Source organism: Falco biarmicus, chromosome 6, assembly GCF_023638135.1.
Source record: "Falco biarmicus isolate bFalBia1 chromosome 6, bFalBia1.pri, whole genome shotgun sequence".
Taxonomy (NCBI): Eukaryota; Metazoa; Chordata; class Aves; order Falconiformes; family Falconidae; genus Falco; species Falco biarmicus.
Window position 1 is genome coordinate 78,774,330 of NC_079293.1, and position 27,982 is coordinate 78,802,311.

The 27,982-nt window shown below is 44.9% G+C and overlaps 2 protein-coding genes and 1 long non-coding RNA gene across 9 annotated transcripts in view; 2 read left to right on the forward strand and 1 right to left on the reverse strand.

The window, feature by feature from the left end:
• Window positions 1-1,806, forward strand: part of ITSN2 (intersectin 2) — an 87,888-nt gene extending 86,082 nt beyond the window's left edge. For both annotated transcript variants that reach the window (XM_056343795.1, XM_056343796.1), the window contains exon 39: window positions 326-1,806. In XM_056343795.1, the coding sequence (XP_056199770.1) occupies window positions 326-483 (158 nt within the window). In that variant the 3' untranslated portion in view covers window positions 484-1,806. The remainder of the gene's footprint in view (window positions 1-325) is intronic.
• Window positions 1,400-19,359, reverse strand: FAM228B (family with sequence similarity 228 member B). 5 transcript variants are annotated; one of them, XR_008822583.1, is made up of 10 exons: window positions 18,995-19,359; window positions 16,576-16,683; window positions 14,383-14,484; window positions 13,422-13,541; window positions 10,391-10,459; window positions 9,537-9,734; window positions 5,767-5,844; window positions 4,844-4,931; window positions 2,994-4,739; window positions 1,400-1,934 (listed from the first exon to the last, which is right to left on the reverse strand). XR_008822583.1 is itself a non-coding variant. In XM_056343801.1 (9 exons), the coding sequence occupies exons 1-9, from the start codon at window positions 19,325-19,327 to the stop codon at window positions 4,498-4,500; spliced, it is 1,338 nt and encodes a 445-aa protein (XP_056199776.1). In that variant the 5' UTR covers window positions 19,328-19,359; the 3' UTR covers window positions 1,400-4,497. The 5 variants fall into 5 exon arrangements, 3 of the variants coding, with proteins under 3 accessions (XP_056199776.1, XP_056199777.1, XP_056199778.1); XR_008822584.1 differs by having other exon boundaries at window positions 2,854-4,739; XM_056343801.1 differs by having other exon boundaries at window positions 1,400-4,739.
• On the forward strand, window positions 19,238-27,946 carry LOC130151477 (uncharacterized). 2 transcript variants are annotated; one of them, XR_008822586.1, is made up of 2 exons: window positions 19,238-19,361; window positions 20,840-27,946. It is a non-coding gene; the product is annotated as an uncharacterized LOC130151477 (long non-coding RNA). The 2 variants fall into 2 exon arrangements; XR_008822587.1 differs by having other exon boundaries at window positions 19,251-19,361; window positions 20,845-27,946.
• The last annotated feature ends 36 nt before the right edge of the window (window positions 27,947-27,982 follow it).

The following is a 27,982-nucleotide window of genomic DNA, read 5'->3' on the forward strand; positions in this document are numbered from 1 at the left end:
TGACCTTCCAGCTCAAAGACAGGTGAACATTTGAAATTGTGTTTCTGAAAGGGAACTGTATTCTTAAAGCCCTTAGATCAAGTTGTGACATAAAGGCATGTTTTCCATCCTAATTCCATAGCATTTTTGTCTTCTAGAAAGGCTCTTTTTTGTCACCGCTTCACAAAATTTACACAGGGCTGTGGGCTTTTCAAACATGAAGCTTGGGAGCAGTGCTCTGGAACTGAATACGTACCATGCAGCATTGCTGCTTAATCCAACACCTTCAGATTTTCTAAGCTTAACATCTTTGCTTAATGAAATTTCTTACATGCTTACCCAACAGATTTTTTGGGTCGCACTGAAGTTCCAGTAGCAAAAATCAGAACAGAACAAGAAAGCAAAGGCCCCATGACCAAACATTTACTGCTGCATGAAGTTCCAACAGGTGAAGTCTGGGTTCGTTTTGACCTGCAGCTCTTTGATCAGAAAACACTCCTCTAAGAACACTTTTTTTTAATTTATGAAGGACAACTGAAGCTGACAGCCTGAACATTTTTTTTTAAAAGATTCCTTGCCCCATGCTGGTTAATTAAGCAAGAGTTCCTGCTGCTTCCGTATTTCCTCTTAGTTACTGGTTGCATTTAGTTCGTTGCAGTGCTCAAAGTTGTTGTTGATCTATGCAAACACAAATGTTACTGTATATACAGTACTATAGTTCAGTGCCTTTTTATTATGTTGGAATATCTTGGTTTTGGATGCCAATGTTTCCATTTTCAGGGCCATAAAAAATACTAAGTAGAAGTGTGGCATCAAGATGTATGTATATTTTACCACTTAGTCTGACGTATAGACTGAGGAATGGTTTAAGCTCAGAACTAGAATCATTCCATTTGAAATCTGAAAGGTGATATCCACTGGAATCTTCCCGTCTCAGGATGATAGTTTTAAGATTAAATGCTGGAGAAGCCTTAGCACTGGAGAAGTCTCCGATATATTGTATATTCTGTAAGAATCAAGTGTAGTTCTTTACTTGACTTAGTTCTGCACTGAAATCAGTAACTGCTACTTGATTTTTTCTTTCTGCTTCAGTTTGATTCATCATTCTCTGCTGAGACAATGTGGTTGTGAAAAATAACTAGAAAAAATATTTTAAATACTGTGACCCACAATAATGTGGAAAAATATTCTTCAGCTTTTGTTTTTTTTCCTAAACGTAAGTTATTTGTGTACATTTCCTTGGTCTTGCAGACCTCGATGTGAATCTTGAAGCTTTTGACATTGCCAACATGTATATAGAGAGTAAAATATAAGTTTATTAATGTAATTTGTCTACAGATGTTTATTGATGCATAGTGATTTTTAAAAAGTATATTTTATTGTACAGGGGAATGTGAAATAATGAGAAAAACTTACAGGATTAAAATCAGGAAGAGTTTATTACGAGTTTAAAAGGTTTGCTCGGGGGAAACTGTCACCCCAACATGAATCTGTAGAACAAGATTGATAGAACACCAAAAACTGTCTCTTGGTACCAAAATCAGAGATGGTTTTAAAAAAAAAAAGTTTGTTTATAAAGAGTTTGATACATTGTAACCATTTTACTGCCTCCTTAAACTGCTTTGTTGAAAAAGCACAGCATGCAATTCTGAGCAGCCCCTGCTCTTGTTTTCCATGGGTGCACCAATACATGCTGATGTCTGACAGTTTCACACCTGATTGCCATCTGTGTACCCTCCTGTTACAGGGCTGAGTAAACCTCTGTTACTTTTAACAGTTTTCTGTGGTTCAGTATTTCTAATCCTAAATAAAACTAAATCTTGGCAACTCTTGAGAGATGGTGTCTGTGCAGTGGGAGACTGGAGCTTCTTGTACAAGCAGAGGGAAAATTCCGTTTCCAGGCTTTGACACGAGAGCTGCTGTGCAGTCACACTCGCAGGGAGACAGGGACCACACTGGAACAAGAGAGAAACGGAGTTAGAGGGTGCTGACAGCATTTGTTGCTTAGCACTGACCTTCCGGAAAATGCCAGGCATTTTGTACAAGCACACTTCCCGCTCCTCCCCCCTCATTATTTCCTGCCTCCTCAGAACACTCAATACGTATGGTAAAGTTTGATTTACTGCTTGTACACTGCCTCCAGGAGAAAGTCCTTTGAAACCTTGGTAGTAGCCTAACATTATTTTGCAAATAATAGTTTGCAAGACATTCACTTTGGGAGTTCTGATAAAGATTTGCACAAAACCAACCATCATTTCCCTATCAGTGCCTTCTAAGCCACTCTCCCGTACCGGTCTGCTGGCCAGGCACACGGCCAGGAGCACCTTCTTCTCAAGGAGGGGGTTTGTTCCTAAATCTCAAGGTGGCCTCTTTCAGCTTCATGAAAAATTGCAACAATTACAGCTACAATTTAGCAAGCTTTGCTGCTCCCTCTGCCCACTGCTGACCTTCACCCTTCCTGCAGTACCCGGAGCTGTAGCTGTTGCCAGACCTGGGGGTCGCACACAGATTCTGCACTGCAGCAAAGAGAAGCCTATACCAGACTTTATTCTAACTTCTCTCACCAGCTCATCTCCTTTAATACAAAGACTGTCACCCTATAACCCACAGAACGTTCACAGAGCTGAGCCTAAGTCAAACCTCCTAGAACAGGGGTCCTCAAACTACGGCCCACGGGATGGATACAGCCCCCAGGGTCCTCAATCCGGCCCCTGGTACTTGGGGGGGGGGGCGAACCAAGCAGCTGCAGATGACTGCCTGCCACTTCATCCGCGCGCCGGCCCCCTGTTTAAAAAGTTTGAGGACCCCTGTCCTAGAACAGCAGGTTTTGGCCTGTTGAGCATGAACTGGAGCTGGAAATAACAGCAGCAGCACCTCAAACGCTTCTTTGGCTGCTGGGTAACGGCACTTCAGAGCCGTGAGTTTCAGACGGCGAGTTTATTGCAGTTTGCCCCAAGACTCAGCCTGCTATCACTTGCTGTGGCAGAAGATGTGACATATTCTGCAGCTGGTACCTTCCGATGGCTGCGCTTGCCACTGCAGTCAGCTGGAGGACAGGTGCCATCATCGGTTCTTGCCACCTTTGTGGTGGCTGATGACTTTCTGCCTTAAAAAAGAAGTAAAAGCAATTGCCAGTCTGTGCAACACGAAGGCTGCTGTAGCCCAGCGCGGCTTCCTGCACTGGCTTGTTCCCACACCGAGTCACTCCAGGAAATGTTTGTGTGACTAGTTTTCCTCCTGGAACGTGTCATTATCCCATAACTGCTGTAAACATGCTGGGGTAAAGCACTGGGCCACAGCAGGGGCTGGTGGGGAGAGAGCGGGCTTGGCTCGGGAAGGACATCAGGCGCCCAGTTCAGCTTTAACGCTGTTGGCACTGGGGAGCAGCAGTTCCCTTAACTGTTGTGCTCTGCAATGGCAGAACCAGAGAGCTTTCAAAAGGGGCGAGTCCAAGCACTGGGACTTTAAAAAACCCAACATAATTACAAAAACCCAACAAATAAGAATCACTCTTCACTGATCCCAAATGCTTCTCTATCAGGGCTAGCTGGGGCTCTAGTGTTTTCAGCTTAGGCAGCTGCACCGCTGCACCACCATTAGTGACCTCTACTGTATTCTGAGTCCAACCAGCCCGTACACCAAAAAAAAAAAAGCCTGTTATGAAGCTCAGCTACAGGATGCAATGCACTGGAGTTGTGCGCAGCTCCCTCAGCACAGGCTGCTCCTGTACAGGACCAGCCTGGTGGCTTAAGCCAGGACATGTAACCTTATCTCAGTGGTCAAAGAGCAAATAGGAGACAAGGCCTAGAGAGCTGGGACAGTTCAGCCTGGAGAAGGCTCAGGGGGAATCTCATCATTGTGCAACAAACCCCTGAAGGGAGGGTACACAGAGGACAGAGCCAGGCTCTTTTCAGTGGTGTCCAGTGACAGAACCAGAGGCCATGGGCACACACTGAACCACAGGAAGCACCATCTGAACACCAGGAAACACTCCGCTGCTGTGAGGGTGACCAAGCACTGCCACAGGCTGCCCGGGGAGGCTGTGGAGTCTCCATCCCTGGGAGATATTCAAAAGCTGTCTGGGTATGGACCTAGGCAACTGGCTCTAGGTGGCCCTGCTTTAGCTGGGGGGTTGGACAAGATCACCTCCAGAGGTCCCTTTCAACCTCAACCAGCCTGTGATACAAGTAGGGGACCTCGCTCTGCTCCCAAAAATCTAGAAACTGATAGCAAAACAACCCCCAAAATCCAAAGCAAGTATGAACACTAAACCCTTTCAGATCTTCCAATAAAGCGTCCAGGAGATATTCCACAGCTTGACATGCAGGCCTGCCTGCCAGGCTGCAAGCAGAAAATGCAGGAAACCCCACCAAAAGCCACTTTATTGCAAGGCTCAGCTTGACCATCAATGCTCTGCTCTAATACAACCTGCTGTCCAATCCATACCTGAAGGCTTTCCCTTCACCAACACTCCTTTCTCAGGAGAAATACACAACAAAGCAGAATTCACCATGAAATTTAAGTTTTAGCAAATACTCTGCTATGCAGCCAAGGAGAGGCCTCATCCACCGTAGCTGTTGTGCTGCCTCTCAGTAAACACCACATTAGCTCTTGCCTCTTCCTTTGGTGGACCTCGCTCGCGATGTAGGCGTGTGGCACCTTCAGCCACTGGGCTGCATCCATGCCTTGCCGGCCCAAGGGAAGCTGTGGCAGTTCTGCTCTGCTCAGTTTGTTCAGCTCTCTGGTAGAGCATGGTCTTCCTGGCAAGAAAGAAACAAGGGCTTCATGTGAGCATCTACTGTCACGAGCAAGGGTGGTGCCCTCTTATGAAACACTTCCAAGGGATAACGATTTTTCAAAATACCTGTCTCACACTGCTTGATAATGCCCGTCTCAATTAATTTTCTTTGAATGTCTTTTAACAGAGGATCCTGTAAAGGTGGTATTGAAACCTGTGACAGAGACAGTTATTTCATGCTTATGCACCAACACAAGCACTTTGTCAGAGAGCCTCAAAAGACCAAAGTCGGAGATGACTGGCAAAGTACCATTGATTAGCAGGGAAGGAGCATCAGCCTCATTTTTTATGAGTAAAACCATGAGACACAGACTTGAGTGGCCTGAGAAGTGCTGAGCATCTCAGCTCCTCAGGCAGGCCATAACACATTCAACAACTCTGCCACAAAGTTAGACCAGAGATATGAGAGCTGAGCTCCTGGAGGGCAGCTGATACTGATGAACCCTGCGTGGCACATGACTGCAATGAAGTATCGGCTCAGTCCCCACAGCTGCTAAGGGCTCACAGCACCCAGAAGGGATTTAGAGACTTTTACTTCATGGATTTGTGTCAGTCCAACCTAACTCTTCTATTTTGTTACCACAGTGAGCTTCTGTAAAGATCACCTGAACTGTCAGATTATTTCCTTCTACAAAGCACACACCCAGCTTGCCCGGGAGCTCACCAACCCTCATTAGACATGACACTTCCCAGGTTGCCACAATGAATTTGAGATAAGGAAAACAAACATCCCCCTGCCATTGCCTACTGTGCCTCCAAATCTGGGCTTAGTATGGATCCAAACCATGTTCCCAGTGAAAACCCTTTTCAAACGCTCTTGAGCTTAAACGCAGTAGGAGCTGGGACCTGTATTTATTAATGAAACCATCATGTGTTGCTGTACACCAGCCCCATAGCAGCACGTCAGTAACATGCTCTGCCTCCTAACCCTGCCCTTCCTGCTGGTCAAAGGGTGCCTCTAAACCTCAGGGGGTAACGGGCCATCCCACCTTCCAGCAGTCCGTATGGGTCTTCAGGAAGAACGGGTCATACTCTGATGGGTCATAAGTTTCCAAAGCCACGTAGCCCTGTGGGAGAAGCCGGTACTGGGTCAGGTCTCAAAAGCTATTGGTGATAAACCAGCGAGAGAGCAGCCAGCCTAGGTACTACACAGCCAGGCATGCTACGAACTCAGCACCAGAGCTGGCGGGGAGAAGGCCGCCTGAATTTTCACACGCTGCACCTCAGAAAGAAGGTGACTGAAATGTCACAGGAAAATTCCTCCACCCATTTTAATTTATCATGGGCATAAATATGTAATAAATTATTTCATGAAGCATCCAGAAATAATTACAAGCTAAAATACTAGGGCTGTCAAGAAAATGGGAATTTCATTCAAGGGAAAATGTTTTGACAGAGAAGGAAACAGGTATTAAGAAGAAAAGAAAGAAAAAAATGAAGTGACAGAGCCCTCACCGGCCATAGCTCTGGGCAGGTCACTGGCCTGCGAGATGCGAGCTCCAAGCCCCGTGGTTAGCCTGCTTTTCTATCTGTATAGAGGAGTAAAGAGCTGAACCATACCTGATGGTCCAGACCACAGCTCCGTCTCATCAAGGACTCCGCGGGCAACAAATCCTGCAGTTCAAGTTCCCTATGACCAGAGTTAGCCGGGGAACACCAAGTACCCCCACTTGGCGTTCACTGTTGAGGCCAAGACCAAAGGTCACCTGATCAAACAGGCTACCAAGAAGCTGAACAGAGACCAAGGTCAACACACTGATCAAACCTGATGCTGAGAAAGGTCAATTACAACCACTTGTCTCCAAACTGTTTACAGCCAATAAGCCAGGACTCATCTAAATTGCATCAAATAAGAGCTGTACAGAGGAGAACACAAAACCAGAAGGAAAGATAAAAGAGCAGAGGCCACAAACAATGCCCTAAGAATAGTAAGAATGGGGCAAGCATGTAAAATACTTCTCCCTAATATTTTCAGTCATTCTTCCAAAACCTTGGAGATAGTTTTTTCAGCTTCCTTGTGCAGATGATTCTCCAGGGGGGTCCCAGGAAGGAAGGAAGCATTCAGCCCATGGCCTTCTAGATCTCAGCCATACACAGTTCTTTTTGGCAATCTGTGGACGTGATTTCAAGTTAAGATTTAGAAAAGCCATACTTTGACCTGAACAGTTCAGGAGCACTGCAAGAGTCCAAACCAAACAAAGTGAGATCTGCAGTATGTTTAAGATGTGACTATGTTGAAGGTGGGCAAGTGAGTTGGGCCCCAAGGGCCTCTGCTGTTCCCAGACACTCAGCAAACACCTGGGCAGCTTCCATGGGGTTTCAGCTACTGCTAAGCATGAACATTGCTGCCTCTGCAGCGGCCTCTGCTCCCCAGGATCTGGCCGTTTCCCAGGGAGCAAGCAGCAGCCGCACCCACTGTCTCCTGTTTCTTCCCCTGGAAAGCTTTGAGCCCTAACATGCCTCAATTTGCAGAGTTTTAGTGCCACCACTTGGTTTATTACTACATACCAACCCGTCACAACATGTGCTGAGACCTCAGTCAGCTGTGCTAGGTGCTGTGCAGTGCACCCCATGTTTGATCCCTTCCTGCAGTCGATGCATTATCACGCACACACCCCTTGGCAGAAAGCTGAGTAACAGCCTGCTCTTAAAAGTGAGTCAAAAGGGTCTCTTACTCTGCAGCATTTCAGCATACAATGCCTACAGTATCCTGGACTACCAGAAGCTAAGTTGTGGCTAACACAGCAGCAACCCATGCCAGGGAAACTTCTTCCTCCCTGCAGGCTTCGGTGTGCACATCTGCTGGTGCCAGAAGAAAAGCAGCACTGCTGCCATCTTCACACAGCGACCAACCAGCTTATCGGCGACCAACCAACTTATCGTGCACCTGCAATCCACACCCCTGAGGCTGGAGGTAAGGAGGAGGTGAGAAAGGGGGTGAAAAGGAGGCAGATTTAAGGCAAGACCCCCACATACAAGCAGGTCAGTGGAACAAAGGAGAGTCAAGGAAGGGAGGTAAAGGAGGAAGGCGCAGATGGCATGGAAAAAGAGGCAGAAAAGTAAGCTGACAGAAAGACTGCGATGGAGGAGCCTGGAAGAACAGTGAGGAGTGTTAGAGGGAGGAGGAGAATGGAGGAAAGGGGAAGAAAGCAGTTCTGAAAAGCAGAAGACAGTGGAGAATTTGGAGGAATCATCAGAAGCAACAAGGAGAGGGAGACACAGCACTGGACAGAAGTCTGACAGAAGGGGCAAAGTAGTGAGACTTGGGGATGGAGTAAAAGAGTTGAGTGGAGGGAGACAGAGAGGAAAGCAGAATAGATACAGGAAGAGGGAACAGACTGGTGACAGAGGCACAGGAAGGTGAAAAGATCCAGGGAACAGGACAAGGAGAAGCCAAATAGCAGGGAAGAGAGCAAGAGAAAATGGACAAAAAGGGAGTGGGGAAAAAATGCACAGCCAGAAATCAGTGTATTAACCAATCCACAGAATTGTCTTAAGTTCTGCAAAATTTATCATATGCTGCCACAATTAATGCAAACTTATGCAAATTAACTGTCCTGCAAATTAATTGTCCTGTTACTCTGAAAGGCTTCAGCCTGCTTTTCAGTCATGCTGATGATAGAACCGACACCACAGAGCAAGGAGAAAAGGTGGAGGCTGATCACTGGTGCTGGGCTTGTTCAGGGAGAAGGACACATCCCACCCAGTACACCAGCCACTGCTTTCGGAGGACACCCAGCAAAGTCCTGACCTGACACAGAAGCTTGCAAGGTGGACTGATGCAGACCCAGATATGTACAGTACACCCAGCATATCCTACATCCCAGGACTTCAGCAGTACGGCTGGTTCAGCTCTTTGTTATTACATGCAGTTTAAATGCATGGGTCTTTCACATCTCTCTGAAAAAGAGGTAATTTGCTCTCATTAAAATAACACACCTCCAATGGCATTTTCATTTCTGGATGGGAAGCTTGCTTACAGTCTCATAACTCCAATGTGCAGTGGTTTCCACTGACAACAAAAGCCTGCTCTGTGTAAAATACTATTCTGTTTGTGGCAGATTATGTAACTGCTCTTACTGCTCTATATATCCATTCCTAAGTTGCAGAAAGTTGAGTCATGGGATCTGACACTCAACAGCAGAGCAAAATCAAGAAAACCAACAAGTATTTCCTACAGTGACTGCAGTTTTTGTGAGTACTGAAACACGTGGAACTACAGAATCCATGAGCTGGGTCTATTAACATGCACGCAGACTTAAGAAAATTGTCTGTGTCTCCCTGTTCCCACCTTTTTTCTTTTATAAAGCTTGACCAGTAGCATCCAAGGCCACGAAATTGTTTCACTCCTGCTCTGCCAACATATTGCAGTACTGCTCTAGCTGAACTCCTGAGACATGAGAGCATGGTATACTCCCTGCTCACAGACCCAGCCTTTGGTTTCAGCTGAAAGGGCTCAAGGTTTTCCCTCTAAGTGGTCCATCCCACAGAGGGAAATACACTAAATCGTGGCATCTCACCACATTCAGATCCCAGCACATGCTCACGAACAATGCAGTTCCCATCAGATGGTGAACTTAAACAGCTGTAGCGATGTGTGTCACCATTACAGAAGTCCTTGGAAAGAGTAAGTTACAGGTAAAGCATACCTAACTCCAGGCTACTCAATGGAACAGCAAGTAACAGCTAAAACCTTGATCCTGTCTACACCCTCTGTATGCAACGCTCTCCTTGACAGAAATTTACTTCTCTTCCATACCTTCTTTTTACAGTAGTCTAAATAGAGAGAGAGTTGTTCTTCTTTCCTTTTCTGTATTTCTTTGCTTGACTGGCTGTCCATTTTGTGTTCAATTTTCTGCAGCAGTGGCTCTGAAACATCCTCAAGCCATTTCTTGTACAGGATCTCCTTCTTTCTCAGATTTAAGAAATCACTGTGCCTCAAATATGTGTCCACCTCCTAAGACAGAAATTGAAAATAAAAACCATACAACCTGTTGGCCAACCACATTAAAGATTCCATAGGTGAAGCCATGCAGCTTGGGTGATGCGATCTGACTGGTCACTGCTGCAAAGACTGTTTTCCAGCCCTTCTTTCTTCTCTTCCCTCTCTCCACTTCCTACCGCTTGTTTCCAAGCTCCCCCTGGCTCAAGCTCTGGCATTCAGACTTTAATTTTTTAAGCTGTAGTGCAAGACTGGCAGAAAAACATTCACTTTCCCCCACCAGGTTAGTGGATTGAAATCACTTCAGAGCAGGGCTCTGATAAGCACCGGACTGCAAGACAGGCAGCAGGAGAAGGACTTTCTCCCTGCAGCACTGGCAATCTGCTAGATCAGATCGGCACTCCTGCCCTCCATTTGCAGGCCCACCATCATCCACAGAACAAATGTTAGGTGCAGAGGGGCACATAAGTCAAAGACAGATGATTCCTAAGCTCATTTTTAGGGTTATCATTTCAGCCCTACCCCAAGAAGACTGAGGCCGGTAACTTGTACTTACAGATTTAGTTTTTCACTAATACAATTGACATTTTATGAATCACTGAGGGAGAGGAAAAAAACATTGACATGCAGGAAAACACACAGCAAATGAGGAAAGAGAAACTACTTCTTACCCTTACAAAATAACTTTCTCTGTCCAAGATGCACTGAACAGAAGCAATAATGTCTTCATCAGGTGCTCTCTAACAAAACATCCAAAACATACATGAAGTAAAAGCAGGACTTAGAATAAGGGTTAGAATTACTTTCAAATTCAACATAATGACTTGTGTTGTGATTAATGGCATTATTATACCACAACCCAGCTGGAAGAATAGCACAGGCAGGCATATGCTTGGGAGACCTGTTCTTAACAGTTAGGTTAAACATAGCAACAGAAGAGCATTGGAAGAACTGGAATGTATACGTTCAGTGAGACCAGACCATATATCTCCTTGGCTGCTCCTCACTGCGACTGCACCACCACTTGGTCCTTCCTACTGTTGCTCACGTGTGCCCAACGAAGATAGCCAAGGAACCTCTCCACACCTTCACTTTCAATATAGCCATGCTATACAAATAGCAATCAAATAAATCAAGGAATCATAAAAAACCCCAAGGAATTCATAAAAGTGTAAAAGGAAAAACAGAAGAAACCAGTGAAGTATAAGAGGAAAGCTAATGAGAAAAAAACCCTCCAAAGTAGTAAACTCCCTCACTGCTGCCCCTGCTCACAAATTTGTATTTTAAATCTCTGTTACTGTTGTGACATCAGCCAAGTTCTTTAGCATCATCTTCACCTTACTCTTTCTGAAGATCAGGATAGGCAGAAGCTGTTCCCTGCATTGTGAATATCAGGACACTAGAACGTGATTTAAGAACAGCCCTTGCAACACACTGCTGTTGTCAATTTGATTTTTAAACAGGTCTTATAACATGTGGCTTCTTACTGCAACTCCTGTGCTCTGGCCAAGAAGGACAAGGAATACAAACCACATTTGGCTACCACTTGGGGATGGAGTCCCTCCAGGTGAGATTAGAGCACACATGCAATGGGGGTATCTCCCCTGTGATCAGGCAGCACCAACTCCGTGGGTTAACCAGAGGGATCTTTTCTTCATGAGTCAATCACAAGCTTTTATAAGCCACAAGTTGCCCTGGTTTTGGCTGGGATAGAGTTAATTTTCTTCCTAGTAGCTAGGTACAGTGCTGTGCTTTGGATTTAGGATGAGAATGATGTTGATAACACACTGATGTTTTAGTGTGAACACTGCTTAGCAACAAGTAAGGACTTTTCAGCTTCTCACCCCACCCCACCAGTGAGCAGGCTGGGGGGCCCAAGAAGCTGGGAGGGGACACACAGCCAGGACAGGTGACCCAGACTGGCCAAAGGGATATTCCACACCATAGGACATCATTCAATATATAAACTGGGAAGAAAGCTGACTGGGGGCTGCTGCTTGGGAACTGGCTGGGCATCAGTCGGTGGGTAGCGAGCAAATGCACTGTGCAACACTTGTTTTGTATATTCTAATTCTTTTATAATTATTATTATTATTTTCCCTTCCTTTTCTGTCCTATTAATCTGGCTTTATCTCAACCCATTAATTCCCCTCTTCCCGACTCCCCCCCAGCTCTCTCCCCTGTCCCACTGGAGGGGGTGGGGAGTGAGCGGCTGTGTAGTGGTTAGCTGCCCGTTGGGTTAAACCATGACAAGTTCACAAAAAATATTATTTCCACAGCAAAATTTATCTTGTACATCCATACTAAATATTCATACCAACACAAATTAATCCCCAAGTGACCTGGTTTTACTTAGACCTAAGCCAGAGGCAGGGCTGAAACATTCAAACTTTATCTGTTTGACCTGCTGCCTACCTCCCATGGTTCCCATAGATTAATTCAAAGTCATCCCTGCAGTGACCTTCTCATGCCATTTAAAAACTGAGCTACAGTCATCGCATTTCTGCACATCACACACTGTCTACCATGCCAGTGGCAGCACAAGACTCAAGGAATGCATTTGATGCACAGAATGAAAAATTAGGCTGCTACTCCCTGTACTTAATACTAATTTTTAATCCCAACAAGCAGTGTAGTTCCCAGTCATGTATGCCTTGACCCCACTGACCAGCTTCACACTCCAACAGGCAGCTTTATCCTGAGATGAGCGGGACATCATATATCAGAGCAAGCAGGGAAAAGACAAGCAGCACAAAAAACCAAGCCAAAAGCAAATCAGAAAGGGGAAAGCTGAATTTCTGGCATGTTTTAAGACCCTTTCATCCTACTATTTGAAACAACCAGCATGTTGCATTACATCTGATAGATCTACCTCACGTAATCACAGAACCTTTCTAAAACCAGTACCGTAACAGCACCAGGGAGACATGGCCATCTCTCCAGCTGAGAAGAACCACTAGCAGAACATACTCAGAACACACACTGGTGAACAGGTGAAAAGTTCTCTTCTGGATGATAGACCTCTGAAGAGTCCTTACAGAACCAAAGGAGTTAGGTCTCCTTCAGCTGCGTGAGTTAGGTATCTTGTCCCTGGAGAAGAGAAGGCTCAGGGGGAACCTCATCACAGTACGCCAGTACTGAAAGGCTGACTACAAAGACGACAGAGGCGCACTCTTCACAAGGAGCCACATGGAGAAGATAAAGGGCAACGGGTATAAATTGTGTTGGGAAAGTTTTCATTTTAATATAAGAAAAATTTTTTACAGTGGGATCAATCATTCACTGGAACAATCTCCCCAGAGATGTGGTGGAGTCCCCATCACTGGAGATTTTCAAGATGTGATTGGACAGGGTACTAGACAATCTCATCTAGTGTCCCTTTCCCATGAAAGGTTGGATCACATGATCTTTAGAGGCCTCTTCCAGCCTGGGCTGTTCCACGAGTCCATGATTCTAACTAGTCACAAGCTTGTTTTAAGGTTTTATGGGAAACTTTTCCACATACCAAAGTGAACTCAATAAAGCTGTCTCAAAAGGATGCAAGGCTTGATAAAACCCCCCAAAAACTGGATTGCTATTTCCAGAGTTCTTTGTTCCCCTTCCCAATGACAAATATATCCCAGATTTTACAGGACTTAGAAAATAACCAGTTTTCATTCCTCCCTTCATTCCTTCCATTCCATTTCATTCCTCCACACATACCTTTGCACGACAGAAGTCTCTCTGTGGTAGCAAATCTTTGGTATTATTTTCCTTCCCAAAACGTCTACTGCATTCAAAAGTATTTTCTGCGCCACTCTTTGCTGGTGCTGAGGAGAACCTCTGGATAAACAGAAAAAAAAAAAGATATAGGTCTGCATAAAAAGCCAACCTGCTTTACAAAGATCAGGTTCTCATCTAGGTTCCACAATCAAGCTACAACCTGGGATAGAACGGTAAGAAGTTCACCTAGCATCTTCACATCATGATGCTTCGTTATTTCTGTGCACGAAGTGCAACAAAACATCCTTGTAGCAGTTGTCAAGAATACTTCAGGATAGATGGACAACATTTCACACAGATGAAACAATGGAGATGGGGATATCCCAGTTTAAAGCCATGATTTTAATGATTTAGACACTCTGAACAAAGATATAGATATAGGTCCAATTCCACCCACTCACCATTTAAGCACCTATTGTACTATCAGGCTGCTGCTTACTGAGTCAGCAGCCTACTCGTGCATACGTAAAACAGGCTGCAATATAATTTCTGAATGTGCTAACACTGCTAACCAGCACTAACTTTTGGGATTCCTCTGGAAGATTCATACAATACTTGAACACTAGACAGACTCAGCCTACAAGAAGCTGACAGGAAGGACAGAGCACACACATCTTCCTATAATACCTATTTCTGAGCATGCCTAGGAGGGACAGACTAAAGCACAAAGTTCCTGCCAAGGAGGACTCACAACTGAATGCAGGCACATGCCAGGGATGGCAGTCCTGGCACACAGACCAACCAGATCACTTCAGTGTTATTAGGTGGGCAGTTCCAAGACAGGAGTTCAATTACACTCAAATACTCTGGGATCCCACTTACATGTACTGGTTTCATGTGTCCTGAACTTTGGTTCTTCACAGTAGAATCTACAGCTGAAGGAATGTTAAGAGTCAGTCACCTGCCAAGGGCTTTGCTGATCATGTTCTCTCACAAGTCTTGGACACGTAAATCTTGGTAGCCAGGGAGTTTCTGAGTTATTCACACTACATATCAGCCTAGTCTGGGAGAAACATTAAAAAATTCATAAACTTATAGAACTATTGTATAAACAGCAAAAACCTAGCATTCTTACAATTCCCACCAAACAACAAAACAAATCTCTAAAGGAATTTGAAATGCTGATACCAGCAGCATTTTCCTATCACAACAAGTTAAAGAGAGATGAAGTATCACGTTTATAGTCAGATTATCCCTCTGATAGCAACTGTCTGTCCTCATCTCTATCAGCAATGGACAGCACGTTTTGTTTCAGAGAACAAAGCGTTTCACAAATTGTTCCAGAATGCTTGTCAGCTTTGAAAACATTTCAGAGTTATCAGATTCCACCTCCTGACTTTTACTTCTTCCCTTTGTGCCTTTTTCAATTACACAGAAGTCAGTTTCAAATAACTGCTATATTCCACCATAGGAAAGTTGCATTCTAGTGTTTTTTAAAGTTACTTTTAAGAGACGAAGCTTGTGCTGGCATACCAACTCTGAGCTTCAGCCAGGAAATTCTATCTCCATTATTGTACATGCATCAGTGTATTTGGATCTATTTATAAGAGACAGTAGAACCACAGAGGCAAAATGCCCTTTACAGGATCTTCCATTTAAACTTCTGTTCATTTCAGATTCACTGGAGACACACTGCTTTCAGAATATGACATATTCACAAAATTACTTAGGTAAAGAGTGGACTAAAAGAAAAGCTTAATTCTGCAGAGACACTGACCTCCACACTCTTCAGACAGGTCTTTCAGCTATGAAAAAATATGTTCTTCAATTATTTTTGGCAACATCTATTTAAAAGAATCTACAGCTCTCCAAATTAGGTATTCTTACAAGAGAACAACATTTTTTTGTACAAGATAGTGTCACTGAAGTGCTGGGTTGGACAGCATAAACTCTTAAAAGCTATCTGACTCCCAACTGATCTCTCCAGACTGCAGATTCAAATCTCTTACCATTGGTTCAAGGTGAAGTCTTTAATCTACATCTTCGTTTCATTTCATATTCCATGCCCTTATGCACTGATAGACACATTTGTCTCGGTATTCCTGCCTCCTCACAGAAATGCTTTCCTGTCTTTTCTGACTGAAAGAGTCAGAAACCACAGGAAAGCACACATTGGAAAGGCCTCTGGAGGTCATCCGGTCCCACCTGCTTGAAGAACAGCTAACCTCATAAACAAGATTGCTCAGGGCCTTGCCCAGTGAAGTTTTGAAAATTTCCTTCCTCAAACTTGCAAGCTCATGTCCTTCACTCCACCTGCTTCCATAAAAAGAAAATCCTCACTTCTGCCATGTAATCCAGTCCAAACCAAAGCAAGGAAAAAAAGGCAATGTAACGCACATGGCATCAAAGGATTTCCTTCCCTCCTGCATGATTTTGTGAGATTCTGTTCTTTCACCAGACACAAGGAAATCTAAAAGATTCACAGTGGAATAGGTCGCAACATCCGAATCCTCTACTGTATTCTTTTCAGCCCTTGTAAGACAGTTTCCAAAACCAGAAATAAATACTAGCCTTAGCATTATGGCAGGGTACTGGGCACTTCCTCTAACATGATTTCCTGCCTTCTCTATACAGAGGAGACAAAAGACACAGAGTAAAATAGAGGCTTACAATTGGGACACTGCAACATGGTTTGGAAAGCAGGTATCCTGCCCCTCTCCATTGGGAAATGAAGATTTTTTTTGTCTGCGTGTCCTGTGGCTTCTGCAGTGTCGTGCCTGCCATGGAGGCTGTTATTCCCTGTGACAAGTCCCCTGCTCTGAACATGATCTCCCCCTTTTCCAGACGGCCCAGGTCTACTAAGCTCCAGGGAATGCTGTAAAGCCTACCCGACCTCATGGTCTCTGAGGAGCAGGGAAAGGATTCTCACAGTTTATTCTTCATCCTGCAATGAGTAATTAAAGGACACCGTGCACTATATTACCTACACAGATAAATAACAGCAAGCATGCTCCGATTAGCACTGAACCAATTTCTGATATAAAATAAAAAGGCAAACAGTGAGGACTTAAGAACATCCAGATACCTGAGGTGCTACAAATTTGGTATTAAGACAAGTCAACACACCTTCCTACGAGCAATATATCCTACCTACCTGCAAAGGTGTCACGAGCTTCTGCTTCAGGCCATCTTTTGCAGATTTCCCTCTGCTCAAAGCAGTTCTGTTCTTCTGAGATAGGGATGTTGTAAATCCCTGGACAAGCTTAAGATGAAAGAAAATACATATATTAATAGTTTCTAAGCTTACAAAACAAACAAACCCACCGCACTAGCTTCCTTTCCATCTGTTTTCTGTAACTAGTATTAAGACTCCATCCATCTTACAAAGAAAGACTGAGCCTTTCTGGGAGCACAAAAGAGATGTTTGCTCTCATCACCATGGATAAGAGAAGAGACAAAACAGAGCAAACACAGAAAATGTGTCTGCTGTAGCAATCCGCCTTAAAGAAACAACAAGTGGTAGTCTCTAGCTGCATATTTTTCCCCCCCCAGTTGTCATAACTCAAGTTGCCACTGAATATTAATCTTTTTTTTCCCTCTGTTTTGTTTGGACTCTTGCTAGGAGATGCCAAGTCTCTGTGGTTGGGAAAGGCAGACCCTACTTACATGAGACACCAGCTGTTTTGCAGGTCTTAAAAGTTTAATCACATGTTAGCACAGAAATACAGTAAAGGATTTCCAAATGCTGAGAGGATAAAACAAGATCTGAAATTAATCTAACAGTAGCAGCCCACAAATGCTAAAGCCTGTGAGCAGGCTGGCTGTTCTGTATTAGGACACCTGTTCTACGATCAAACTCTGAGAATAACCCTGCCTAAAATGTCTTGCTAGATATATCTGCATCCTACTTTGCTGTCAGCAGTACAGCTTTGTCTCAGTAATTTTTTTAAAGACAGTTTCTCTTGCTTCATGAGTCCTGTTCAGTAAAAAAAGGTACCTTTCCTCCTGGGGACTACGCTGCGTGCTGGACGTCTCCGTGCGTTTCACCAGCCACCCCATTTCTAAACATACCGTTTTATCCGTGAATCCAGGGGTTTTTCTTCTGCTCCCGGGTGAACAGCTGAGAAGAGGAGGCTCCTCCGAGGAAATCTCCCAGGGCGCGCCTAGGAGCGTCCACTCCGCAGCTGGTCCCTCAGCCGAACAGAAATCCTCCTGCCTGGCTCACCAAAATGACGTACGGAATATAGACTCTATAACTCGAAAGTTATAAAGTAGGTATGTTTATTGCGCGCAGATGCACGGGGGATCGCTCCTCCACAAGCGTGCATGCCCGAAGTGACGAACCACCTCACATTTATACAATAAAACAAATGAATATTCAATTAACACATATACATATTCATTACCTAAACCCGCTTACTCTCGCTTCGTATGTTAATTAGCTTATCAGTCCTTTGCCTGGAATGTGGTGGTCTTGCGGGTTTGTAGGTGATTCATGTCCTTGTGACCATCTGATCTTCTCCAGCAAGAACACTTAGCACTCCCTCCCTCTAGATAACATTGGAATGTCTCTCATCCTTTTCTCATCCTCTTTATAAATAGCCCCTTTGTTAGAGGAAGAAGGGTAGGTGTCTCCTCAAAGCTGTGTGACTATGTGACCAGACACCACACCCGTGACCAGTCACCATACCCACATTCCTTGAGCAGACACATACAATCACAATTGATGTCCATTGTCCCTATTTCACACTATTTCTCCCTTTCACAGACTTTGCCCAAACACGCATGTTTGCGGCAGCTTTGAGAAGACAGATTTCAGTCGTTTCTGTGACAAACAGTAAAGATCCTCACACATGCCTCAGTCCTCTCAAAAACCACTTTCTGAGGAAAGCCTTATACGGGTCATGCCTGTAGGCCCATGTGTTCACCATCCCCCCAGCACACACGGATGTCACCCTTTGCAACCACAGCCGGCTGCCTTTACGGGGGCTTGGTCTCCTCCAATTCCCTCAGGCGCCAGGCCAAAGCACGAGGAGAGAATCAGCCTCTAGGGCAAACAGGGCAGCTCTATGAACAGAACCTTGTGCAAATGCTAAGCTAACAGATAACGTGCACGCATAGGGAGAGCCCACGGGCACGGGCCTGACCCCTCCACCTGGGAGGGTGCGATGGCGGCCACGCCGGTGAGAGGGAGAGGCCGGGCCCCCTCAGGCCGCAGGGACCCAGTTCGCTGAGGCCAGTGCCAGCAGGCCGAGGGGAGGCCAGGGCCGGCAGCACAGCCCCACTCCCGTCCCGCCCCCGTTCCGGGCTCCCTCACCGGCTCCCGCGAGGCTCCGGGAGATCCCAGGGGAGGGGGGAAACAGCTGCGGTGGGAGCCACAGCCTCGCCACATGGTAACCTCCCACCCCAGGCAAGATGGCGGCGCCGGCTAGGCAGTTTCTGAGCCTCACGCACCCTGTGTACTTCCGCCGGAGAAAATAGTCCCACCTCCCTCACCCCCAGCCTCTCGGAAAGAGCAGGGGCCGCCCGGTGGAACAGCGACGCGACTCCCCGGCTCCAGGGCCAGCACTCACTGGCTGCCGTCCTTGAGGAGAGGCAGGGCGGAGGCACGGGCGGATCCCTCCGCGCCAGGCCGACCAGCGTCCTTCCCTGCCATGGCAACCCAAACCTGGGCGCCCTCCCCTCGGCTCCGTGGTCTTCCCACCAATCAGAAAAAGGAGCGCTTGGGTGCCTGAGCCAATCAGGAGCGAGGACAGGCTGCCTCCAGGGCAGGTGAGAGGCCGTGCCGCCTCCAGCACTGAGCCTGAAAGGAAGGGCCGGGCCGGGCCGGGCGCCCCGCCAGGTCTATGCCGTACAGGCCGGGAGACTACAGCTCCTAGCATCCCCGGCAGCGCGCGGGGCGCCATGGGGAGAGTGGCGGAGCCGCGGCGCAGCGCGCAGGTGCAGGGGGTGAGCGGGGGGAGGGGGCGGGTTGCTTTGGCGACGCCTCAGCGGGGCGGTGGTCCGGGGCGGAGCGGGCCGGGCGCTGCCGGTGCGGGCGGCGGAGCTGCCGTGCGCGGCCCCGTGAGCCGCCTGGCGCGGGGCGGGAGGGGGAGGCAGCCCGGGTGCGGGGCCCCGGCCCGGCCGCCGCCTGGCACGGCGAGGCGGGCTGTGGGCAGCGGTAGGGCCTGGCGCCGCCGTGCCGCCCCGCGGCCTGTGCCAGGCTTCTGGTGGGGCCGGGCGTGCGGCCGTCACCCCGCCGGCAGGCCTCGCCGCACTGCTTTGCGATTCGAACACCCCCCCATCGCTCAGGCTGAACAGTAACTGCTCTACTCTGATGTCCTTCTAACAGGCCGTCCCCTATGCTGCCTGGCAAGCCGCAGCTTTATCTAATTGCAATATTAACGCCATTTCCAATACCCTCGTTTAAAATAAACCCTTTTAGATCACATAGCAATAAAGCCACAAGGTTTATCCAGAGTTAGTTTACTAAATTCCATCACAAGATTTCATACATTATCACGTCATACTGATTTCATAAAACTAAAACTGAAACCTGATGTGTGATATGGCTTTGCTCTAGTGAGAATAAAAATACTAGTTTTCTGCTAATTAATTATGATTTGAGCACATGTCCATGTGCTTAGTGTCAGGGGCACGGACACAATGGCACAGACAGAATTGTTGGCCTGCAGTTTTTGCCAGCACCTAGTGGCTGGGCAGGGCTGAAGTAAAGAAGATGCCTGGTGACAATTCTCTGAAGGTTTAATCAGCATCTGATTGCTGTTGTTGCTGATGCAGACAGCCAGAGAGACCATCCCATGAGAGAAACGTAAGATTTATTCCCAAGCAGCACCCCAGCAGTGTTGCAGCGACCCAGAGGTCTAATAACCATGTTAATGCTGACCATTTAAAAAGAAAGTAATTTTGGGGTTGTGTCAAGCCTGCCCCAGAAGCACCCCCAGCCCTCCTATTTCTGCTCTGATCTGCTGGTTGTAGCAAGTTTTATCTCATTTCTTAGTGTTTTCACTGTGGACAGTTTCGTCAGTGAGAGGAAAATTAAATGCCAGGAAAAAAAGCACCCAGAAATACTTACACTATAAAAATGTAACTGGATTTCTATGTCCTTTCTGAGAAAGGCTTTTTCCTTTCTGAGTACAAGAACAAGAACCTGTGTACTTCCGCCGGAGAAAATAGTCCCACCTCCCTCACCCCCAGCCTCTCGGAAAGAGAGAGGCTTTTTGTCCTTTCTGAGAAAGCATTTTCCTGCTGGTCTATTCTGCTGTTCTCTTGTTTTCAGGATTTTTGTTTTGTTATTTTGCTTATCTGAGACCTAGCATTACTTCTGCTGAAACTCCTGAATCCACACAGAGGAAGATCTGGTTTCCAGTATAAATGGGAAGGGGAATGAACACTTATACATCGATTTCTTTTTACAGAACAGAAGGAAAATGAACCAGCTGCAGGCTTTGCTGAATGACAGTCTTATCAGAACAAAGCATGTGGAAAACGCAGCTATCATTGACATAAAAGACAAGTCTGTGCATCAACCTATGGCTTTTACTAACGTAAGAGATCCAAGAGCATCCAGGGAAGTGAAGCAGAGGTAGAAACTCTGGGAATCTAGAGCACAAAGTAGCAGTAAAAGGCAGGGAGCACAGCGCTTTACTAAATACACTTGATTCTTTCAACCTCAGAGACCGAGTTACAGGCGTGCAGCCTAGCTACTGTGTTCAGAAGCTAACGTCACATCTTTGATTTTCAGAAGAAAGATGCCATTTAACTGGCATTTTCAAGGAGTCCTTTTTAACCACTCCGCACTCAATGACTCCACCAGTGAAGCACATGTACGTAGGTCTGTTCTCTGGCACTGAGACCTGCTGGTATGGAATACGCCGTGCCCATAACTATAACCCCGAAACAGAGTGGCTGTACCAGGTTGCCTATGGGGAGCAGTCCTGGGCCATTCTAAATTTAGACTGTGCCTCAGAATTGTTTGGGAAAGTGCTTACTGGCTCAGGCCAAAACACCACCCAGACTGTCCCGACAGCACTCAGAACTGCTCCCTGGCACCTTAAATTTGCTGGCATATATGTAGTTTATCTGTTTTCATTGTGCATCAGCTGATAAACAGCAGAATAAAAGCACTTCTAGTCATATCATATTATATGGCAAAACTAATACTCCCTGACAAAGTCTGTGAACTTTCTAGAAGTTGAGAAATGCTTCCCACACCACAGTCCTCCCCTTATGTCGTTGGAAGGTGGTACCACTTCCTCTCCTAAACCCCATGATACCAGCTCTCAAACACTTCCAGGAAGTTTTTCCAGGGGTGCATGCTGCTATCCTTGGCACACTCAGAAGAATGTTCAGAAGACGAAGCCCTTGTTAAGATAGCCCCATCCCCAGAGACAGATTTTCAGCAGAGCGAGCCATTAGCCCACTAGCTAACAGTGACATAATCTTTAATATATAAATGATCTTAAGTATAAACCACAGCTTTCAGAGATGCCAGCCTGCTGGCTTTTCAGCAAAGATTACATGCTGAGGTGCAGAGCGAAGTCCTCAGCTGGTGTTAATTATCACCATCTCCACTGACTTGAAAGAATTTCAGGCCAGGAGGGATCACTGGATCATCTTATCCAACCAGTTAAATATAAATCTGCCAAACCAGTGACCCAGTTACACATACACTGTGCCCAAGAAGTCATTGACATGAACAGATTTGACCTGTGCAGACTGCTCCATTGAGGTGTGGTCATCTGCTCTGGACCGGCTAAAGGTTACACTTCCCATTGAAGACTTAAAGAGTATTTGAAATTGGCATCCTTGGGTGAGCTCTGCCTTGGGTCCAGTCACCACAGGCACATTGCCTACCTAGAGACATGGTACTGAGTAATGGGCCTACACAGATAGTAATGGCAGACTAAGCAGACAGCTTCAAATAAGACTTTGAAAATATAGTGGACTGTACAGGAACTAGGTCTAGTTTCAAAGCACGCAGATTATTTTTTTTTTAACATCATAATTTTTATGAACTATCAAAAACAGTGGGAGGGTGGAAAGCAGTTCATCATTGCAAATTGGTGCATTTTTGGTCCGTTACACTGTGCTGTATTGACACAGGTGCCACCAGAGTGCTTTAAACCTTATCTACACTTTCTACAAGAACTTACTGCAAGTTAGAAGGGGAGGACTCTGCTTCAAGGAGGCGTATTATAAATGTGTCCATGCAGATGAGCATTCCATGTATCTTCAGAATGTACGTTGACAAGAGCTGTAGCCATCCTGAGAAATTTGGAGACTTCCTACTTCCTTCCCTTGCTGCCTGGTTACATGAATACCTTAACACAAGCAGAAAGCCTTCACATGCTGCTTTCTTTCTCTGTATTACCTTCCCAGCAGGCGTGGAATGAAATCAGTGCAGGATACACAAGTGTCAGCTGTTTAATACAAATAGAATGGGTAACACCATTCATTTCCCTAACACCAGGTGCAGGACCCATCCTGTTCTCCTTGAAATCAGTTCATCATGCTTTTGCATACGACATCAAGCACTAGGATAACACTTCTTTGAAATGCTGTACAATAGCACATGAATCAATGGAAGTGAGAACAAGCAATATAATAAAGCATTTGACTGACCTGCTTTAATAGTCAGCAGTCTTCAGAACATTATCACTGTTTATCTGCATCCTGGCTTAGACTTTAAGACAATATTTGCCTTTTTTTTCCCCCAAGAAAATAGGTATATTGGCAAAGAAATGCCTGTATTTGGCCCAAATTATCAGGCAAATATGTATACCTATGTATTTTTTTAGAACCTTGTAACCTTTTACCAATTTTCCGTACTATCTAGCCAGATGGAGGCCTGATAGTTGTGAAGACAAAGACTTTCATCCTGCTTGCTACTTACAGAGCGGGCATGTATCCCAGTGTGTGCGTGGAAGCTGCAGAGAAACCAGGTAAGAGAAATGACTCTATCTGTGTGCCTGCCTGCCAGCATCTCACTGTTTAGCTCTGCCCCTGCAAACAGCTTCAAAAACCAATCTGTCAAACTACCAAATCCTAAAAATCTGGAAAACTGAACAGGCATTGTTATGGCTCCACAGCTGAACCTTCTCCAGGCATCACATCCCGTCATGCTCCACAGCCTCTGTAGGTATGAACAGGTTACCGAACTCTCTTTCCTTGGCCATTCTGCACAAGTTTTCTGTTAGTTACCCTTCAACAAAATGAGCCCTGTCAGTCACATTTTCTTGACCTCATATACCTGATGCTGAGGTCTTAAGCACACTTTTGTAGAGCATCAGCTCTGATGCTCTGTTTCACAGTCCACTTCTTCAAAGACACATGAGCTCTCTAAGCGTTCCAAACTTTCTACAGAAATCCTAGTCTCTAGGAGAAAGCTGGAGTCTCTTTTCCTGCCTGTGAATTCTGAGACATCATGAAGCGAGTCTCCTTGTCTCACAGTAACAAATCACCTCTTCTTTAACAAAAGTGCCCGTTTCCTTCCCTCTCCTGCTCGATATCGAGCTCTTTGTTGTCCATTTAGGAACACTGCAAAACTCAGCCCTTCGCAGACCAGCAGCAGAATCCTGATTGCATCCGAGATGTAGTTTTCCTTTTGTGTGGAGGTGCTGGCAAGGATTAACCATTCTTCATTGGCCTTGGTCTGGGAGATAAATAACAGGCTTACACATCTTACTGATGTACTAATACATGGCTGACTTCATATCAAGGATACAATAATTTTATCACATCATCCAAATGGATAAAATGCACAACTGCAGATTATCAGAATAGCCTTGATTTTCACTGCAGGGGTGATTCTAAGAAATTTCTAAGGCATTTCAAGGGTATTTCTAAGGAATATTTTGTAAACTAGTAAGATTCAACTTAATCAGTGTATATGCGCGTCTTCTTTCTCTGAACAGGAATGAAATTGTAGGCCCATTGTGCTCCTCACTTTTGTTCCTCCTTTAGATGCCCAAAAGTAAGTGGAATTATTTTGTATTTTGGGGCATAAGCTGTTTAGTCTGGAATGAGCTATAAAACTCTCAGTAATAAATTTTTCATCAGACCTTTTTCAAAAGGCTTTTACAATTCAAAAAGCTAGAATCAAGAACAGGATTATAAAGACTATAATGCAGGTTTTAAAACAAACTTGCCTGCTGGACCCTCAGAAGCTTGGTTCTTGGCTGGTGGGTCTGTGCTTGGTGCCAGGTTGGCAGAGGCTGGTGCCCACTGCAGCCTCTCCACTTCTTCACACTTTTATCCAAAATTAATCTGACTGCAGACAGGCCAGAAGAAGAAGGAATTGGATTGCCCATGTTTGTGGATCTTTCCTATGTTCATTTCAGCCTCAACTATCAGAGCAACCTCATAACTTTATGTTATGTTCTGCTTTCTCTAGTTCTTGGCCACTGCTTTTGTTAGTGTCTCGTCACAGGTTGAGCACAAAACAACTGTACCAGCACTGCACTGCCTAGAGATCCTCAATCTTCTTGTGCTCCAGACAGGATTCTGCCTCATGTCTGTCATATTTAGCAGTTGTGATGGATCTGTGAGCGATTAGGTAATGTAAGTCTTTGTCACTGACATGCACAGCCAGCACATTAACTTCAGATGATTTTGGTGGACACTTACATGCTGGGCTATGAACAGAGGAGCAAGCAAATTTCCCATTTTGGTATTGTTTGGCATAGATAAGGACTAACAGCTTCCAGCAGTAACCTCAAGGATGTCCACTGGGTTAAGTCTTCTGAGAGCATGACCGAGTTTTTAATCACTGGGTTAAAACAGGCATGAAATAGAACCAAACCAGGATAGTCCTTCCAGGTCAGGGGTGTTTTCAAGGGATTGTTTCCACCTAGGGCAGCATTAATAAGACTTACTAAATCTAAGAATTGGGCCTTATATTTAAGCTAATTTCAGTTTCACATTTAGCTGAAATCCAAGTGTCTCTTTGAACATCCCAGATCCATCTGCTGGCAACCTAAAGAAAAGAAAAAACTGTGAATCTATATACTGCACAGTTTTTTGTTCGTTTAAAGAACACAGTATTATATAAATGCTGACAGAACTGCATTATGAAAGTTACAAGCAGAAATAACAATTGCAAAATTACAGTGAGAATGAACAAGTCTTGTTTGATGTTGAAATACACATCCTTGCTTCACAGTGAAACTCCCACCCCCACAGATCCAAAAATTTCTACGGCAAAAACTCAGTTCTCTGTGATGTTCACTTGTTAGCACTTTAATGTACTCTAACAGCACCCCTTCAAAATCAATGTGAATAGACACTAGTTTTGGGAACATATACAACTAAGGTGTCACGTCCCCCACTCCTCCACCTCCAGCTTACTCCACCAGTCTACTTGTGACTGTTTACTGGGCTCTCTGCTTTTCTGATTAAATTCTTTTCAAAGCTAAAATGTGTGAATTGACTGCTGGAATAAACACATTCCTCAGAGGGGAAAAAGTTAACTCGGACCATTTCAGTAATCTCTTTTAACCCTCAGCTCCTCTTGTCAAAGTACAACTTCTGAGGCAGCATGCTGTGAGACAGCACCAGAGTAGCAGGTAGATGCAGGCCCCTCAGACCAGCTTCATTACTGAAGCTGACAACCCTTCAAACATTGTTTCATGTAACCTGCTAAAACCAGGTATGGTTTCATCGAGGTTTAAGAGCTGATGATGAACACTCCTAAACAGAAGTACGCTCTGACGCTCCGCAAGATACCTAAGTGTTTTGAATGCCAGTGGGAGCTTGCAATACATACAAATTTATATCCAACACAGGAAAGTCTAAGAATGCTTTTCTTTTGGGTGTGCCAAGTTCAGATCACTAATGTTAATTTATAGTGCCAGAAGCACCTTTGGTAGCAGCTACAGTTGAAAGAGTTTCCATCCCTTTCCTTGCCACCTGTACCTTTCCATGTCACCCCACACTACAACTGCACAGCATTTTGCACTGGATGTGATGACCCAGCTGGATATCAAAGTACATTGGAAAAAGAAAACTCACAGCAGACATGTAACTATACTGGCACAGCACACAGCAGTAATAACCCATTGACAGGGAAGAGCAGCACAGGCTGCTTACCACTGTTACTGAATTAAAAAAAGACAACCAGCTTCACAGGGTTAGGTAGAATCACAGCAGTACCTTAACCCATCGCCTGGTATATTACTCTCCATAAAGAACCTTGAGTTGGCTTCAAGACCAACTCAAATTAGCTACGCTGCTGAATGCGGATGAACGCCTACTACATAACACACAGTTATAAAAACTATTTTCAATTTGCAAAAGATATTGCGGGTAATGTGTTTGCTTACATTTATTGCCTGACCTGCCTTTTCCACAATTAGTACGGATACCACATACTTGTAACGATCAAATACCAATTCCTTCACAGCCTTTAATATTTCTTCTGAGATTGAAGCACACAAGGAAGGACTAGAAACTCCATCATATTTGGCTTGTTGAAGTTTATTCTTTCAAAATTGTTTTTGATAGATCTTAAGTTTTCATCCTGGTAGTCTTTTGCAAAAAAGCTTTTACAGTCATTTTCATCACAAGAACATTAGAAGAACTAATGAGCAGAATAGTCAACATAGATGGATGCTCTCAAACAGCAAAGGTTGCATTACTTTTACTCTAAAATGTATTATCTAATTTTCAAAAGTGACAAACACATTCAGCCAATCTCCATTTAATAATCAGGAGTGTATTCTTCTCTTCACTTGGGCTCAGTTCACTGGAAAATAGCACTACAAATACCTGTTCCAGACATTCAAGGCATGCCTTCCAGACAGCTGAAGTACAAGAGCTGGTTGTAACTATGCAAGGTGTCATTAACAGCTACATATTATCTCAAGCAAAACTGACGGAGAACAATCTGTTAATTTTTCTAGGTGGCAGTCAGTCTACCAAGGACACCAAGTGTATTTTTTGCAGGTCATGGGGCATTAGAGGAACTAATTGAAAGGGTAGAATTCCACAAATTCAAGGTCAAGATTTTTTGGATAACTGGATGTTTGGGAGATTAGATTGTTTTTAACTGTGTTGTAGTTCAATTTCATTTAGAAACAGGTATGGGTTTAGGAAACTTCAGCTCAACCTTAACAGCACGTGCTCAGTGGCGAACTTGCATAGCGCCTTCTGCACTTTACAAAACAGAGCATATTCACACTACATTTGTGTGCCAAAACTACAAGTCCACAAAGATTTATGCATATGTTAAGTTTATGCAATGTACAGTGTTCCACTAACATATTCTTTGCAAGACAAGCTACTTTTGCAATAAAATTACAATTAAAAAACCCCTATACCATTAGTATCACTTGAGCTTTGTCTCTTACTAAATAATCCTTAAATTTATTATGTGACTCCAGTCTGTATGTATTTGATGTTTTATCTTTGCCCTATTAGCTTTGAACATCAATAGCTTAGCTTTCATCGAATCAGTAAAATACTCTTCTTCCATTGGAGCCATACTTAAAGCCTCATAATTTGACTGTGTACTTTTTCCTTTCATCTGTGCAAAAGAATAAGAAAGTCCACATCACATGCCA